This window comes from Heterodontus francisci, chromosome 16, assembly GCF_036365525.1.
Source record: "Heterodontus francisci isolate sHetFra1 chromosome 16, sHetFra1.hap1, whole genome shotgun sequence".
Classification (NCBI taxonomy): Eukaryota; Metazoa; Chordata; class Chondrichthyes; order Heterodontiformes; family Heterodontidae; genus Heterodontus; species Heterodontus francisci.
This window is the reverse complement of record NC_090386.1, coordinates 94,105,705-94,123,231: the sequence shown is the minus strand read 5'-3', so window position 1 is coordinate 94,123,231 and position 17,527 is coordinate 94,105,705. Positions and strand designations below refer to the sequence as shown.

Here is a 17,527-nt window from a genome sequence, read left to right as displayed (position 1 = left end):
AGCAGCTCTGAGCCAGAAGTCTGAACTGTGGACATTGCGTGGCATCAGGGAGGGGGAGAGTTATCGGGACAGGTTATTCCAGGAGGCAGGCACACCCCTTAGGTTAAGTAGAACTTCAGAATTGGTCAGTGATCAGGGATAGGAGTGTGTGACTGCGAGTCAGGCAGCTAAGGGGATCCAGCATGTAGCGACGGAGGAGCCTCAGCTCCTTGCTTTGACTAACCGGTACAAGGTACTTGCTGCTTGTAGGATGAGAACAAGGGCTTACTGAAAACCTATTAACATTTCTGACTTTTCCCAGTTCCGATGAAAGGTCATCAACCTGAAACTTTTTTTTTTTTCTTTCTCCATACATGCTGCCTGACCTGTTGAGTATTTCCAGTTTTCTCTGTTTTTATTTCAGAATTCCAGCATCTTCAGTATTTCGCTGTTGCAATTATAAAGCATTTTTAAGATAGTAAAATATCCCATGTCACTTGACAGGAGCGTAAATCAGACAAAAATTGACACCAAGCCATGTAAGAAGCTATCAGAACAGGTGACCAAAAGTTTGGTCAAACAGGTAGGTTTTAGGAGGATCTTAAAGGAAGAGAGAGAGGTAGGGAGGGAATTCACCAGGAAACAGCAAGAGTGGAGCGAGGCGTAAAAAGTCCGGGAGAGAGAAAGAGTGGGCAAGAGTTCACTGGGAAACAGCGAGAGAGGAACAGAGCATAAAGAGCCCGGGAGCGCGAGTGAGCAAGAGTCACCGGGAAACAGCGAGAGAGCAGCGGAGCATAAAGAGCCCGGGAGAGCGAGCGAGCGAGAGTTCACCGGGAAACAGCGAGACAGGAGCGGAGCATAAAGAGCCCAGGAGCGCGAGTGAGCAAGAGTTCACCGGGAAACAGCGAGACAGGAGCGGAGCATAAAGAGCCCGGGAGAGCGAGTGAGCAAGAGTTACCGGGAAACAGCGAGAGAGGAGTGGAGCATAAAGAGCCCGGGAGTGTGAGTGAGCAAGAGTCACCGGGAAACAGCGAGAGAGGAGCGGAGTATAAAGAGCCCGGGAGAGCGAGTGAGCAAGAGTCACCGGGAAACAGTGAGACAGGAGCTGAGCATAAAGAGCCCGGGAGAGCGAGTGAGCAAGTGTCACCAGGAAACAGCGAGAGAGGAGCGGAGCATAAAGAGCCCGGGAGAGCGAGCAAGTGAGCGAGCAAGAGTCATCGGGAAACAGCGAGAGAGGAGCGGAGCATAAAGAGCGCGGGAGAGCATAAAGAGCGCGGGAGAGCGAGTGAGCAAGAGTCACCGGGAAACAGCGAGACAGGAGCGGAGCATAAAGAGCGCGGGAGAGCGAGTGAGCAAGAGTCACCGGGAAACAGCGAGAAAGGAGCGGAGCATGAAGAGCCCGGGAGAGCGACCGAGCGAGCGAGCGAGAGTTCACCGGAAAACAGCGAGAGAGGAGTAGAGCATAAAGAGCCCGGGAGAGCGACCGAGCGACCGAGCGTTCACCGGGAAACAGCGAGAGAGGAGCGGAACATAAAGAGCCCGGGAGAGTGAGCGAGCAAGCAAGAGTCACCGGGAAACAGCGAGAGAGGAGCAGAGCATAAAGAGCCCGGGAGAGCGACCGAGCGAGCGAGCGAGAGTTCACCGGGAAACAGCGAGAGAGGAGCGGAACATAAAGAGCCCGGGAGCAAGCAGGCGAGCAAGAGTCACCGGGAAACAGCGAGAGAGGAGCGGAGCATACAGAGCCCGGGAGAGCGAGTGAGCAAGAGTCACCGGGAAACAGCGAGAGAGGAGCGGAGCATAAAGAGCCCGGGAGAGCGAGCGAGCGAGAGTCACCGGGAAACAGTGAGACAGCAGCGGAGCATAAAGAGCCCGGGAGAGCGAGCGAGTGAGAGTCACCGGGAAACAGCGAGAGAGGAGCGGAGCATAAAGAGCCCGGGAGAGCGAGTGAGCAAGAGTCACCGGGAAACAGCGAGAAAGGAGCGGAGCATGAAGAGCCCGGGAGAGCGACCGAGCGAGCGAGCAAGAGTTCACCGGGAAACAGCGAGAGAGGAGTAGAGCATAAAGAGCCCGGGAGAGCGACCGAGCGAGCGAGCGAGAGTTCACCGGGAAACAGCGAGAGAGGAGCGGAACATAAAGAGCCCGGGAGAGTGAGCGAGCAAGCAAGAGTCACCGGGAAACAGCGAGAGAGGAGCAGAGCATAAAGAGCCCGGGAGAGCGACCGAGCGAGCGAGCGAGAGTTCACCGGGAAACAGCGAGAGAGGAGCGGAACATAAAGAGCCCGGGAGAGGGAGCGAGCAGGTGAGCAAGAGTCACCAGGAAACAGCGAGAGAGGAGCGGAGCATACAGAGCCCGGGAGAGCGAGTGAGCAAGAGTCACCGGGAAACAGCGAGAGAGGAGCGGAGCATAAAGAGCCCGGGAGAGCGAGCGAGCGAGAGTCACCGGGAAACAGCGAGAGAGGAGTGGAGCATAAAGAGCCCGGGAGAGCGAGTGAGCAAGAGTCACCGGGAAACAGCGAGAAAGGAGCGGAGCATGAAGAGCCCGGGAGAGCGACCGAGCGAGCGAGCAAGAGTTCACCGGGAAACAGCGAGAGAGGAGTAGAGCATAAAGAGCCCGGGAGAGCGACCGAGCGAGCGAGCGAGAGTTCACCGGGAAACAGCGAGAGAGGAGCGGAACATAAAGAGCCCGGGAGAGTGAGCGAGCAAGCAAGAGTCACCGGGAAACAGCGAGAGAGGAGCAGAGCATAAAGAGCCCGGGAGAGCGACCGAGCGAGCGAGCGAGAGTTCACCGGGAAACAGCGAGAGAGGAGCGGAACATAAAGAGCCCGGGAGAGGGAGCGAGCAGGTGAGCAAGAGTCACCAGGAAACAGCGAGAGAGGAGCGGAGCATACAGAGCCCGGGAGAGCGAGTGAGCAAGAGTCACCGGGAAACAGCGAGAGAGGAGCGGAGCATAAAGAGCCCGGGAGAGCGAGCGAGCGAGAGTCACCGGGAAACAGCGAGAGAGGAGTGGAGCTAGCTGCTGCCACCTGTCTGGCAGCATTCCGAAAGAAAAATCAAGGTGTGACATCATAGGGAAGCAGGTAGGTGATTGGCTGGATGAGACTTTGGAGCTGCAAACAGTACGAGAGGGGAAAGAGAGCGATGAGGCACAGGGAGTTAGTTGGTGAGTATCTGGTGGGTATTTTCATACTTTATTTTCTTTCTTCTGCTGATTTTATATTTTTCTCTAACATTAAGTCTATCTACTAAGTAGAAGCTAAAATACCAGTAGTTGGTAGGTGGTTACGCATTTGTTCGTTTCATTTATAACCATTTTGTGTTAATTTAACTTCCAATTTTAGCGCAGTAAGTAAATAATTCAAGGCATGGCAGGGCTGCTCAGACCCGTCGAATGCACATCCTGTGCCATGTGGGGACTCCAGGACCTTACCCATGTCCTGGAAAAGTACATGTGCAGAAAGTGCCATCAGATGCAAAAACTCAAGCACCGAATTTTAGAACTTGAGGAGCAGCTGGTGTCAATGAGATACATTCACAAGGATGAGAGATTCGTGGATAGCACGTTTTAGGAGGTGGTCATCCCGCAGCTTAAGAGAGTGCAGGCAGAGAGGGACTGGATGACTGCCAGACAGACAAGAAGGACAAGGCAGGTAGTGCAGGAGTCCCAGGAGGGCATCCCACTTTCTAACTGGTATTCAGTTCGGAGTACCGATGGGAGAGAGGGTTCCTCTGGAGAGTGCAGCGAGAGTCATGACAAGAGCACCATGGGTGGCTCAGCTGTGCAGGGAGGGGACAGAAAAGACAGGAGAGCAATAGTTGTAGAGGATTCTATAGTTAGGGGAACAGACAGGCGTTTCTGTGATTCCAGGATGGTATGTTGCCTCCCTGGTGCAAGGGTCATGGATATCACTGAGCGGCTACAGAGCATTCTGAAGGGCCAGGGTGCACAGCCAGAGGTCGTGGTCTACATTGGTACCAACGATATAGGTAGAAAAAGGGATTTGGTCTTGCAGGCTGAGTTTAGGGAGTTAGGAAAGAGATTAGCAAGCAGGAGATTACTGTCAAAAGCAGTAATCTCCAGATTACTCCCAAGGCTATGTGCTAGTGAGTATAGAAATAGGAGAATACACCAGATGAATGTGTGGCTGGAGAGATGGTGCAGGAGGGAGGGCTTCATATTTCTGGGGCACTGGGGCCGGTTCTGGGGAAGGTGGGACATGTGCAAGCCTGATGGTCTACATGTCTACACCTGAACAGGACCGGGACGAGTATCCTTGCAGGATGGTTTGCTAGTGCTGTTGGGGATGGTTTAAACTAGATTGGCAGGGGGATGGGAACCTGAGGGCAGTTTCAGATAGGACAAATTCAGAGCAGGGAACATGTGGTCTACATGGATTTTAGTAAGGCATTTGACAATGTCCCACATGGCAGACTGGTCAGAAAAGTAAAAGCCATTGGGATACAGGGGAATGTGGCGAGTTGGATCCAAAATTGGCTCAGTGACAGGAAACAAAGGGTAACGGTTGATGGATGTTTTTGCGAATGGAAAGCGGTTTCCAGTGGCATTCCACAGGACTCAGTGTTGGGTCCTTTGCTGTTTGTGGTATATATTAATGATTTGGACTTAATTTGTGGGAGGCACGATTAGGAAATTTGCAGATGACATAAAAATTGGCCGTGTAGTTGATAGTGAAGAGGATAGCCGTAGATTCGAGAAAGAGGTCAATGGTTTCGTTGAGTGGGTGGAATAGTGGCAAATGGAATTAATCCAGAGAAGTGTGAGATAATGCATTTGGGAAGGGCAAACAAAGCAAGGGAATACACAATTAATGGGAGGATATTGAGAGGGGTTGAGGAAGTGAGAGACCTTGGAGTGCATGTCCACAGGTCCCTGAAGGTGGCAGGACAGGTAGGTAAAGTGGTGAAGAAGGCAAATGGAATGTTTTCTTTTATTGGCTGAGGTATAGAATACAAAAGCAGGGATGTAATGCTGGAAGTGTATAAAACGCTGGTTAGGCCACAGTTGGAGTATTGCATACAGATCTGGTCACCACATTACAGGAAGGACATAAGTATTCTGGAGAAAGTACAGAGGAGATTTACAAGAATGTTGCAAGAATGTTGAAAATTGCAGCTATGAGGAAAGCTATGGATCAGCTAAGGTTATTTTCCTGAGCACAGAGGAAGGAGGCTGAGGGGTGACTTAACTGAAGTGTACAAATTTGTGAGGCGCCTAGATAGTGTAGACAGGAAGGATCTGTTTCTAGTAGCAGGGCAGTCCATTACCAGGGGGCACAGATTTAAGGTGATTGGTAGAAGGATTATGGGGGACAGGAGGAAAGATCTTTTCATCCAGAGGGTGGTGGGTGTCTGGAATTCACTGCCCAGATCGGTGGTGGAGGCAGAAACCCTCAACTCACTTAAAAGGTACCTGGATCTGCACCTGAGGTGCTGTAACTTGCAAGGCTATGGACCAGGTGCTGGAATGTGGGATTAGAATGGGCGGCTATTTTTTTCAGCCGGTGCAGACATGATGGGCTGAATGGCCTCTTTCTGTGCCATAACTTTTCTAACCCCAGAGCTTAGGGCCCAGGCAGCTGAAGGCATGGCTGCCAATAGAGAAGCGAATAATGGAAGAGGCACAAGAGGCCAGAATTGGAAGGATGCAGAGGTCTTGGAGGGTTGTTGGAAGTTTACAGAGATACAGGTCATGGAAGGATTGGAGCACCAGGACAGGAATTCTAACGGTGAGGAGCTGGTGTACCGGGACCCAATGTAGGTCATTGAACATAGGGGTGATCTCTGGTTATCCTCATTCCGCTACCCACCCTACTGCTTCTCGCCACAACTTTCTGAATCAGAGGTGAGAGTGCTACCACTGAGTCTCACTGACGCTCAGACATGTTTGCACCAGATGCATTTCTTTTGCTTACTTACCTCTTCACCATGTGCTCATAGATAATACTTGGCATGATGGTGATAGTGACTGTAGTCCCAGAAGTGGCCAAGATGTCAGCGACCTGTGAGTCCTGTAAAATAAGAGGAAGAACTGAAAATATATCAAAGTTGTAAGTGTAACATATACTCAAGGCACACCTTCACCTTGTAAGTTATTGATAGGATACAGAAGATAGCAATCTGAGTGATTGTGGGGATGAAGGGATTCAATTGTCAGGAGTGATTATATAAATTAGGCATATTCTCACTGGAAAAGAGAAGGTTGTGAGGTGATATGATTGCTGTATAATTGTGGTGACAATCAGACCTTGTCCAGAACAGTGGAACCAGAAGACACGATCTGCGTTTGAAAATTAATCCAGCTGAGTGGCCCTGGTGGAACCCAAACGAAGCATCATTGAGCAGGTTATGGCTGAGCAAGTGCGGGTTGATAACACTGTCAATGACCCGTTCCCATGGAGTGTTTTCTCCTGATTGACTTCAATTTGGCTAAGGCTCCTTGATGCCACACTCGGTCAGATGCTGCCTCGATATTAAGGGCAATCACTCTCAAATCAGTTAATCAACTGATGGTACAAGGTCTAGGAGACACAGATTGAAGGTTTTGGGCAAGAGATGCAGAGGGAATGTGAGGAAGATCTTTTTTGCATAGCGAGTGGTGATGTCCTGGAACTCGCTGCCCACGAGGGTGCTGGAAGCGGAGGCAATCAATGATTTCAAAAGGAAATTCTATGGGGATTGAGCGGGGTTGTGGGACTGACTGGATTGCTCCGCAGAGAGCCATCATGGACTCGATGGGCTCAGTGGCCTCTTTCTATGCCGTACATGATGCTATGACCCCGACTGGCTTACACAAGGTAAGGTATTAGAATCCTAAAACACAGGAGGAGACCATTCAGCCATCGTGCCTGTGCCAGCTCCTTAACAGAGTTACCCAATTAGCCCGACTCCCCTGCCCTTGCCCCATAGCCCTGCAATTTTCTCTTTTCAAGTATTTATCCAATTCCCTTTTGAAAGTTACTATTGAACCTGCTTCCATCACGCTTTCAGGCAGTGCATTCAGATCACAACTCGCTGTGTAAAAACAATTCTCATCCTCCCCCTGGATTTTGTGGCAATCTTCTTAAATCAGTGTCCTCTGGTTTCCGACCCTCCTGCCAATGCAAACAGTTTCTCCCCATTCAATCTATTGAAACCCTTCATAATTTTGAACACCTCTATTAAATCTCCCCTTTATCTCCTCTGTTCTATGGAGAACCATCTTCTTTACTCTCACCTGTACCTTCAGGGCAGTGGATGGTGGGAGAAAAACACAAAAGTAAATTCCTCTATTTCCTCTGAGTGAGACTCCCTGAATTTCACACTTTGTTCCTCTTGGTTTCAATAGATCTCTTTGTTTAAAGTTAAAAATTTAAGTGATTTGATTTTCTTGAATTTGCCTTGTTTAACAAAAGCAAATTTACCCAATCAACAGAATCAATAAAAAAATCTCCCACAGAAAATGACAAACAGGATGGTGAAATGGACAAAAGCATGGAATTCAATGAATTAATTTATTTTATTTATTATTTAGAGATACAGCACTGAAACAGGCCCTTCGGCCCACCGAGTCTGAGCTGACCATCAACCACCCATTTATACTCATCCTACATTAATCCCATTACCCTCTCACTTCTCCTACCACCTACCTATACTAGAGGCAATTTATAATGGCCAATTTACCTATCAACCTGCAAGTCTTTGGCTGTGGGAGGAAACTGGAGCACCCGGCGAAAACCCACGCGGTCACAGGGAGAACTTGCAAACTCCGCACAGGCAGTACCCAGAATCGAACCCAGGTCGCTGGAGCTGTGAGGCTGCGGTGCTAACCACTGCGCCACTGTGCCGCCCCACAAATGTGGAGAAATGTAAAGTGATGCATTTTGGGAGGACTAATCTGGAAAAACAGACGACTATGAATGGTACTATTTTACAAAGTGTAGATGAGCAGAGAGACCTTGGTGTCCATATACACAAATCTTTCAAGGTGACAGGGCAAGTTGATAATGTGGTTAAAAATCACAAGGGTTACTTGGGTTTATAAATAGAGGAATAGAATCTAAAAGCAAAGTGATTATGCTAGAACTTTATAAATCACCGGTTAGGCCTCAGCTGGAGTATTGTGGACAATTCTGGGCACCACGTTTCAGGAAAGATCTAAAGGCCTTAGAAAGGTTACAGTGGAGGTTTTCCAGGATGTTGCAAGGGGTAAGAATCTTCAGTTATGAGGAGAGGTTGGAAAAGTTGGGACTGTTCTCCTTGGAACAGAGAAGGTTAAGAGGTGACCTGATAGAGGTTTTCAAGATGAGAGGTTTTGATAGAGCAGGAAGAGAAAAAAAACTATGCTATCTGGCGAGTGGGTCAATGACCAGAGATCATAGATTTAAAATCATTGGCAAAAGCTCTAGAGGGGAGATGAGGAGAATTTTTTTCTATTCAGAGAGTTGTCGGGATCTGGAACGCTCGACTTGAAAAGATGCTGGAAGCTGATTCCATAAATAATTTTAAAAGGGAGCTGCACAGGTACCCAAGGATGAGGAGGTTACAGGGTTACGGACAAAAAGTGGAGATGCGGAACTAAACACAACTGCCTGTTCAAAGAGCCAGCACAGACACAAAGGGCTGAATGGCCTCCTCTTGTGCTGTCAGTTTGTATCATTCTATGAAACGGGAAAACAAAGGAACTGGAAACATCCAGTATTTAATAACGGAAAAATTAAATTAAAGATGGTTTGCCCATCGAGCTCTGCTCTAACAAGGTCAGGCCATGTGTTAGTTATTCTCCCTCTTAGAATCATACAGCACAGAAAGAGACCTTTCGATCCAGTTAAAAGAGCTGTCTAATTTATTCCCACTCCCCAGTTTTTTCCTCATAACCCTGCAAATTTGTCATGTCCAATTGACTTTTGAAAGTTCCTACAGAATCTGAATCCACCACCCTTTCAATAGTGCTATCCAGATCTTAATACCCCACTGTATGAAGAAATTTCTCATTTTCCCTCTACTTCTTTTACCAATTATTTAAAATTTTGGCATTTATTGCTAAAGGAATAGAGTATAAAAGTAGGGAACTGTTGCTACAACTGTACAAGGCATTAGTGAGACCGCACCTGGAGTATTGCGCACAGTTTTGGTCCCCTTACTTGAGGAGGGATGTAGTTGCATTGGAGGCAGTTCAGAGGAGGTTCACTAGATTGATTCCAGAGATGAGGGGTTTGTCTTATGAAGAGAGATTGAGCAGTTTAGGCCTTTACTCTCTAGAGTTTAGAAGAATGAGAGGAGATCTATTTGTGGTACATAAGATAATTAAGGGGATTGACAAAGTTTCCTCTGGTGGGGCAATCTAGAACGAGAGGTCACAGTTTTAGGATAAGGGGTATCAGATTTAAAACTGAGATGAGGAGAAATTACTTCTCTCAAAGGGTTGTGAGTCTGTGGATTTCACTACCCCAGAGTGCGGTGGATGCCGGGACATTGAGTAAATTTAAGGAGGAGATAGACAGATTTTTAATTAGTAAAGGGTTGAAGGGTTATGGAGAACGGGCAGGAAAGTGGAGTTGAGGCCGAGATGAGATCAGCCATGATCGTATTGAATGGCGGGGCAGGCTTGAGGGGCTGAATTGCCTACTCCTGCTCCTAGTTCTTATGTTCTTATGATCATGTTAAACCTCCTCTGTACCCTCTCCAGGGCCTTGCCATCCTTCCTAAAGTCTCCTGCCCAGAATTGTACACAATACTCCAATTGAGGCCTAACCAGAGATTTGTAAAAGTTTAGCATGACTTCCTTGTTTTTGTATTCAATGTCCCTATTTACAAAGCCAAGTATTCCATAGACTTTCTTAACCACCTTATCGACTTGCCCTGCCACTGTCAAAGATTTGTGAATCTTTGCAAGTTAGTTAGTTAGTTAGTTAGTTAGTTAGTTAGAGATACAGCACTGAAACAGGCCCTTCGGCCCACCGGGTCTGTGCCGACCATCAACCACCCATTTATACTAATCCTACACTAATTCCATATTCCTACCACATCCCCACCAGTCCCTATATTTCCCTACCACCTACCTATACTAGGGGCAATTTATAATGGCCAAATTACCTATCAACCTGCAAGTCTTTTGGCATGTGGGAGGAAACCGGAGCACCCAGAGGAAACTCATGCAGACACAGGGAGAACTTGCAATCTCCACACAGGCAGCACCCAGAATTGAACCCGGGTCGCTGGAGCTGTGAGGCTGCGGTGCTAACCACTGCGCCGCCCTTTTTTTTTTAATGCATCATTTCACATTTCTCAGCATTGAAGTTAACCTGCCATGTATCTGACCATTTCACCAGACTGCCTCTATCCTCCTGAAGTCTACTACTATTCCCCTTCCCTCTTTATTATTTTATTCTTGACCTCTACACTCCTTTTAGTTTTAGTATCTGGTTTTACAGCTGTCATTAAAGCTATAGCTTGGTCTGCTATATTCTCAGTCAGTCTTGTCCTCTGCACTAGCTTTGCATACCCCACCAAGTCCTATGGGTTTACTTCGCAATTTCCAGCACTTTGCCACAAAACGGGTCATCTTCATTCAATGACAACACTTCGGCTTGCGAAACTCACTTCTACCCTCAGCACCTTCCCTTCTGACCTGAGGTGATCCTGGGGTATTCCCAGACGTTCCTTCTTGTCCCCAGCTACTTGCCTTCCTTTCACTCTCCCAGTTTCTATCCTTCTCGGGTTTATGGGGGTGATGGACAAAAGAGGTTGGCTTATTCACAAGCTCAAAATTATCAGCAATTTGCCTAGCTGTCAAAACTTTCAGGTTATCTACCAGAATTCTCACTACTGAAGGAATGGATTTTTTAAACTCTTAAGAGAATCAATTCTCAAAAGGTTCTCATATGTGGTTTCCATCTTTAATGCCCGTTAAATCCAATAAATAATTATCTATCAGTTTCCATCTCTATACTCAAATCATTATTAACCTGCCCTTTCCTTTTCCAAATACTGATAGACTTTAATGATTTATTTGGTGGAGATATCCAGATGCTGGGCCAATAGCTTTCCGCCACTAGATGTCACCTTCTGTACAACTCTTGAATTTCACAGTACCAGCTCCTTCCAGTTGGGTGTGCAGTGACCGTTCTATAAATCATTCCGTGGACTCCGCCTAGCAGCATATTTTATCTTTCCGGTGTCATAGGAAATGTTATTGAACAACTAAACAGGACATACGAGTCATTGTCATAAATTGAATGGAAAGAAGCAGTCAGACTACAGAACTCGTGCATGTTAAAGCACAAGGTCAAAGGGGAACAGACAGCCACGTTGAGGCATCACAGCACCAGCTGGTGACGGAAGCAGAAAATGCAAGTGCACTGGCAACAGCATGATTCATTCTGGCATCCAAGGATGGGAAATACTTAACTGGTGTGACCTAACCGGTAAAGTGAGCTTCCTGTTTCGGTTGCTGTAAACAATTGTGGGTCCAGAGAAAACTGCAGTCATTACAGATGCTGTGAAACTGCAGTCATTACAGAAGAAAAAAAATAATACTGTGGATGCAGGAAATCTGAACGTAAAATAGAAAATGCTGGAAGGAGGTTAAAGAGACGCCATGTAAATTGATCTTAACAGTTTCTGAGTGACATGCTGTCATTACACATTACTTACGGTTATTAGATTCGATTTAACATTGTAATTATTACAAATTCTGGCATTCTGTGATTTTCGAAATTATTACAGTCTCTGGGTATCGTGCAATTAATGATTAGAGATTCTGGATTTATTACAATTACTGTGATCATTACAGGTTATATTTAAACTAGATTATTTTTGTAGTTTTCAGGAGTAAGATTATTTATTACAGGTTCTGGATGAACTGAGATTGTGGAGATTATTATAAATAGTAAAAAGGTAGTCAAAGGAAAGGTGGAGCCCATTCGAGACCAAATAGGAGATATTCTTGGAGGCAGAGGGCATGGCAGAGGTACCAAATGAGTACTTTGCAGCTGCCTTCATTAGAAAAGCGGATTATTCCAATGTAGCAGTATAAAGAGGAGGCAGTAGTGATAGGATAAAAATATAGAGAAGCATTGAAAAGGTTGGCAGTTCTCAAAGTAGAAAAAATATCACCTGGTCCAGTTGGGACTCATTCTAGATCACAGAGGAAAGCAAGGGTGGAAATTGCAGAGACTCTGGCCACAGTCTTCCAATCCTCCTTGGATATGGGGCTGGTGCCAGAGGACTGCAGGATGGTAAATGTTACACCCCTGTTTAAAAAAGGGGTGAAGGATAAACCCAGCAGCTTCAGGCCAGTCAGCCTAACGTCGCTGGTGAGGAAACCTTGAGAGACAATAATCCAGAACAAAATTCATTGGCATTTGGAAAAGTCTGGGTTCATAAATGAAAATCAACATCGATATGTTAAAGGGCAATTGATCGAGTTCCTTGATGGAGTAACAGAGAGGGTTGATGAGGGTGGTGCAGTTGATGTGTATATGGACTTTCCAAAGGTGTTTGCAAAGTACCACATTGTAGATTTGTTAACAAAATTAAAGCCCACGGGATTAAAGGAACAGTGGCAGCATGGATACAAAATTGGCCAAGGGACAGGAAGCAGAGAGTAGTGATGAACAGTTGCTTTTCAAACAGGATGGAAGTATACAGTGGTGTTCTCCAGGGGTTGGACTGTTCTTGGGCAAACAGGGCATTATTTCAAAGTTTGAAGACAATATGAAACTTGAAAATGTAGTAAACAGTGAAGAGTTTGGTAACAGACTTCAGAACGACATAATACAGATTGGTGAAATGGGCAGACACATAGCAGATGAATTTTAATGCAGAGAAGTGTGAAGTGATACATTTTGGTAAAACAACTTGTATTTATATAGTGCCTTTAACAGAATAAAACATCCCAAGGCGCTTCACAGGATTGTTATAAAGAAAGATTAGACACCAAACCACATTAGGAGATATTAGGATAGATGACCAAATGTTTGGTCAAAGAGGGATGTTTTAAGAACATAAGAAATAGGAGTAGGAGTAGGCCATTCTGCCCCTCAAGCCTGCCCCACCATTCAATGAGATCTTGATTGATCTGCCCCAGACCTCAACTCCTCTTTCATGCCAGCTCCTCATTACCTCAACTCCCCGATATTTCAAAAATTTATCTACCTCCTCTTTAAATACTTTCAGTGATCTAGCCGCCACAACTCTCTGGGGTAGAGAATTCCAGACATTCACTACCCTCTGAGAAAAAAAATTCCTTCGTTTCTCAGTTTTAAATGAGTGTCCCCTTATTCTGTAACTATGTCCCCTCGTTCGAGATTCCCCCACTAGTGGAAACATCTTCTCAACATCTACCCTGTCAAGCCCCCTAAGGATCTTGTATGTTTCAATAAGATCACACCTCATTCTTCTAAACTCAACTGAATAAAGGCTTAACCTGTTTAGCCGTTCTTGACAAATCAACCCTTTCATCCCGCGAATCAGCCCAGTGAATCTCTTTTGAACTGCCTCCAATGCCAGTATATCCTTTCTTAAATATGGGGACCAAAACTGTACACAGTACTCCAGGTGTGGCCTCGCCAACACCCTGTACAGTTGTAACAAGACTTTCCCAACCCCCTAGCAATAAAGGCCAAAATTCCATTCGCCTTCTTAATTACTTGCTGCACCTGCATGCTAACTTTTTGTGTTTCATGCACAAGAACACCCAGATTCCTCTGTGCTGCACTTTTTTGGAGTCTCTCTCCATTTAAATAATTGTCTGCCTTTTGATTCTTCCTACTAAAGTGCATGACCTCACACTTTCCTACATTAAATGCCATCGGCCAAGTTTTTGCCCACTCACTCAACCTATCTATATCCCCTTGCAGATTCCTTATGTCCTCATCACAACATCCCCTCCCACCTATTTTTGTATCAGCAAATTTGGATATATTACACTCTGCCCCTTCCTCCAAGTCATTAATATAGATAGTAAATAATTGAGGCCCTAGGACTGATCCTTGTGGCACTCCACTAGTTACGTCTTTCCAACCTGAAAAAAAACAATTAATTCCCGACTCTCTGTCTTCTGTGAGTTAACCAATCCTCAATCCATGCTAATACATTACCCCCAATACCGTGAATTCCTATCTTGTGCAATAATCTTTTATGTGGCACCTTATCGAATGCCTTCTGGAAATCCAAATACTCTGCATCTACCGGTTCCCCTTTATCAACTCAGCTTGTTATATCCTCAAAGAACTCTAGCAAATTTGTCAACCATGATTTCCCTGTCACATAACCATGTTGACTCTGATTGCGTTAAGCTTTTCTAAATGTCCTGCCATTTCTTCCTTAATAATGGACTCTAGCATTTTCCCAATGACCGATGTTAGGCTGACCGGCCTATAGTTTCCTACTTTATATCTCCCTCCCTTCTTGAACAGGGGCGTCACATTAGCGGTTTTCCAATCCGCTGGGACCCTCCCGGAATCCAGTGAGTTCTGGAATATTTCGACCAATGACTCCACTATCTCTGCAGCCACTTCTTTTAAAACCCTTGGACGTAGGCCTGACGACTTGTCTGCCTTTAGTCGCATTAGTTTGTCAAATACTTTGTCCCTCGTGATAGAGACTGTTGCAACTGTTACGTGGGTCAAAGAGGAGGGAAGTGAGGTGGAGAGCTTTAGGGAGGGAATTCCAGAGTTTAGAGCCAAGGCAGCTGAAGGCACAACCACTAATGGCAGACTCATTAAAATTGGGTATAATTAAAAAGTCAGAATTAGAGGGGTGCAGATACCTCAAAGGATTGTGTGGCTGGAAGAGATTACAGAGGTGGGTAGGGGAGGAATTTGAAAACGAGGATGAGAATTTTAAAGTTGAGGCATTGCTTAACCGGGATCCAATGTGGGTCAGTGAACACAGGGGTGATAGGTGAACAGGACAGATGTAGATGGGTATGATATAGTGGGGATTACGAAGACATGGCTGCAGGGTGACCAGGGATGGGAAATGAACATCCAGGGGTATTCAGTATTTAGGAAGGACAGACAAAAAGCAAAAGGCGGTAGAGTTGCATTGCCAGTTAAAGAGGAAATTAACGCAATAGTGAGGAAGGATATTAGCTCTGATGATGTGGAATCTGCATGGGTAAAGCTGAGAAACACTAAGGGGCAAAAAACATTAGTGGGGGTTGTATATAGACCCCCAAACTGTAGTGATGATGTTGGGAATGGCATTAAACAGGAAATTAGAGACGCATGCGATAAAGGAACATCTGTAATTATGAGTGACTTTAATCTGCATATTGATTGGGCAAATCAAATCAGTCACAATACCGTAGAGGAAGAATTCATGGAGTGTATATGGGATGGTTTTCTGGACCAATACGTTGAGGAACCAACTAGAGAACAGGCCATCCTAGACTGGGTATTGTGTAATGAGAGAGGAATAATTGACAATCTAATTGTGCGTGACCCCTTGGGGATGAGCGACCATAATATGATAAAATTCATCATCAAGATGGAGAGTGACGTAGTTGATTCTGAGACTAGGGTCCTGCATCTTACTAAAGGAAATTACGAAGGTATGAGGCGCGAGTTGGCCATGATGGATTGGGAAACGTTACTTAAAGGGATGACGGCGGATAGGCAATGGCAAAAATTCAAAAAGTGCATGGATGAACTGCAACAATTGTTTATTCCTGTCTGGCGCAAAAGTAAAAGGGAAAGGTAGCCAAACCATGGCTTACAAGGGAAATTAGAGACAGCATTAGATCCAAGGAAGAGGCATATAAATTTGCCAGAAAAAACAAAAGACCTGAGGATTGGGAGCAGTTTAGAATTCAGCAAAGGAGGACCAAGGGATTGATTAAGAAGGGGAAAATAGAGTAAGAGAGTAGGCTTGCGGGGAACATAAAAACTGACTGTAAACGTTTCTATAGGTATGTGAAGAGAAAAAGATTGGTTAAAGCAAATGTAAGTCCCTTACAGTCAGAAACAGGGGAATTTATTACGGGGAACAAAGAAATGGCTGGCCAACTAAATGCATACTTTGTGGTTCTGTCTTCACAAAGGAGGACACAAATATCATACCAGAAATGTTGGGGAATGCAGGGTTTAGAGAGAGGGAGGAACTGAAGGAAATCAGTATTAGTAGAGAAATGGTGTTGGGGAAATTGATAGGATTGAAGGCTGATAAATCCCCAGGGCCTGATAATCTACATCCCAGAGTACTTAACGAAGTGGCCCAAGAAATAGTGGATGCATTGGTGGTCATCTTCCAAGATTCTATCGACTCTGGAACAGTTCCTACAGATTGGAGGGTAGCTAATGTAACCCCACTATTTAAAAAGGGAGGTAGAGAGAAAATAGGGAATTATAGACCAGTCAGCCTGACGTTGGTAGTGGGGAAAATTCTAGAGTCCATTATAAAAGATTTTATAGCAGAGCACTTGGAGAACAGTGGTAGAATCGGACAGAGTCAGCATGGATTTACGTAAGGGAATCATGCTTGATAAATCTACTAGAATTCTTCAAGGATGTAACTAGTAGAGTTGATGAGGGGGAGCCAGTGGATGTGGTTTATTTGGACTTTCAGAAGGCTTTTGACAAAGTCCCACATAAGAGATTAGCGTGTAAAATTAAAGTGCATGGGATTGGGGGTAGTGTATTGCAATGGATAGAAAATTGGTTGGCAGACAGGAAACAAAGATAAGAAATAAACGGGTCTTTTTCCGAGTGGCAGGCAGTGACTAGTGGGGTACTGCAGGGATCGGTGCCAGGACCCCAGCTATTCACAATATATATTAATGATTTAGATGAGGGAACTAAATGTAATATCTCCACATTTGCAGATGACACAAAACGAGGTGGGAAGGTGAGTTGTGAGCAGGATGCAGAGAGGCTTCAGGGTGATTTGGACAAGTTAAGTGAGTGGGCTAATGCATGGCAGATGCAGTATAATGTGGATAAATGTGAGGTTATCCACTTTGGTAGCAAAAATAGGAAGGCAGATTATGATCTGAAAGGCTATAAACTGAGAGAGGGGAATATGCAGCGAGACCTGGACGTTCTTGTACACCAGTCGCTGAAGGTAAGCATGCAGGTGCAACAGGCGGTAAAAAAGGCAAATGGTATGTTGGCCTTCATAGCGAGAGGATTCGAGTACAGGAGCAGGGATGTCTTGCTGCAATTGTACAGGGCCTTGGTGAGGCCACACCTGGAATATTGTGTGCAGTTTTGGTCTCCTTATCTGAGGAAGGATGTTCTTGCTATAGCGGGAATGCAGCGAAGGTTTACCAGACTGATTCCTGGGATGGCGGGACTGACGTATGAGGAGAGATTGAGTCAGTTAGGATTATATTTGCTGGAGTTCAGAAGAGTGAGGGGGATCTCATAGAAACCTATAAAATTCTAACAGGACTTGACAGTGTAGATGCAGGAAGGATGTTCCCAATAGTGGGGGAGTCCAGAACCAGGGGTCATAGTCGAAGGATACGGGGTAAACCTTTCAGGACTGAGTTGAGGAGAAATTTCTTCACCCAGAGAGTGATGAGTCTGTGGAATTCGCTACCACTGAGA

The 17,527-nt window shown here is 45.7% G+C and overlaps 1 protein-coding gene across 2 annotated transcripts in view; it reads right to left on the bottom strand.

The window, feature by feature from the left end:
• Nucleotides 1-17,527, bottom strand: part of LOC137378376 (syntenin-1-like) — a 45,821-nt gene that overhangs the window by 7,417 nt on the left and 20,877 nt on the right. Inside the window, exon 8 of one of the 2 annotated variants that reach the window (XM_068048646.1) lies at nt 5,913-6,004. In XM_068048646.1, the coding sequence (XP_067904747.1) occupies nt 5,913-6,004 (92 nt within the window). Of the gene's footprint in view, nt 1-5,908; nt 6,005-17,527 lie in introns of those variants that run through there. The other variant, XM_068048647.1, reaches the window with a different exon arrangement.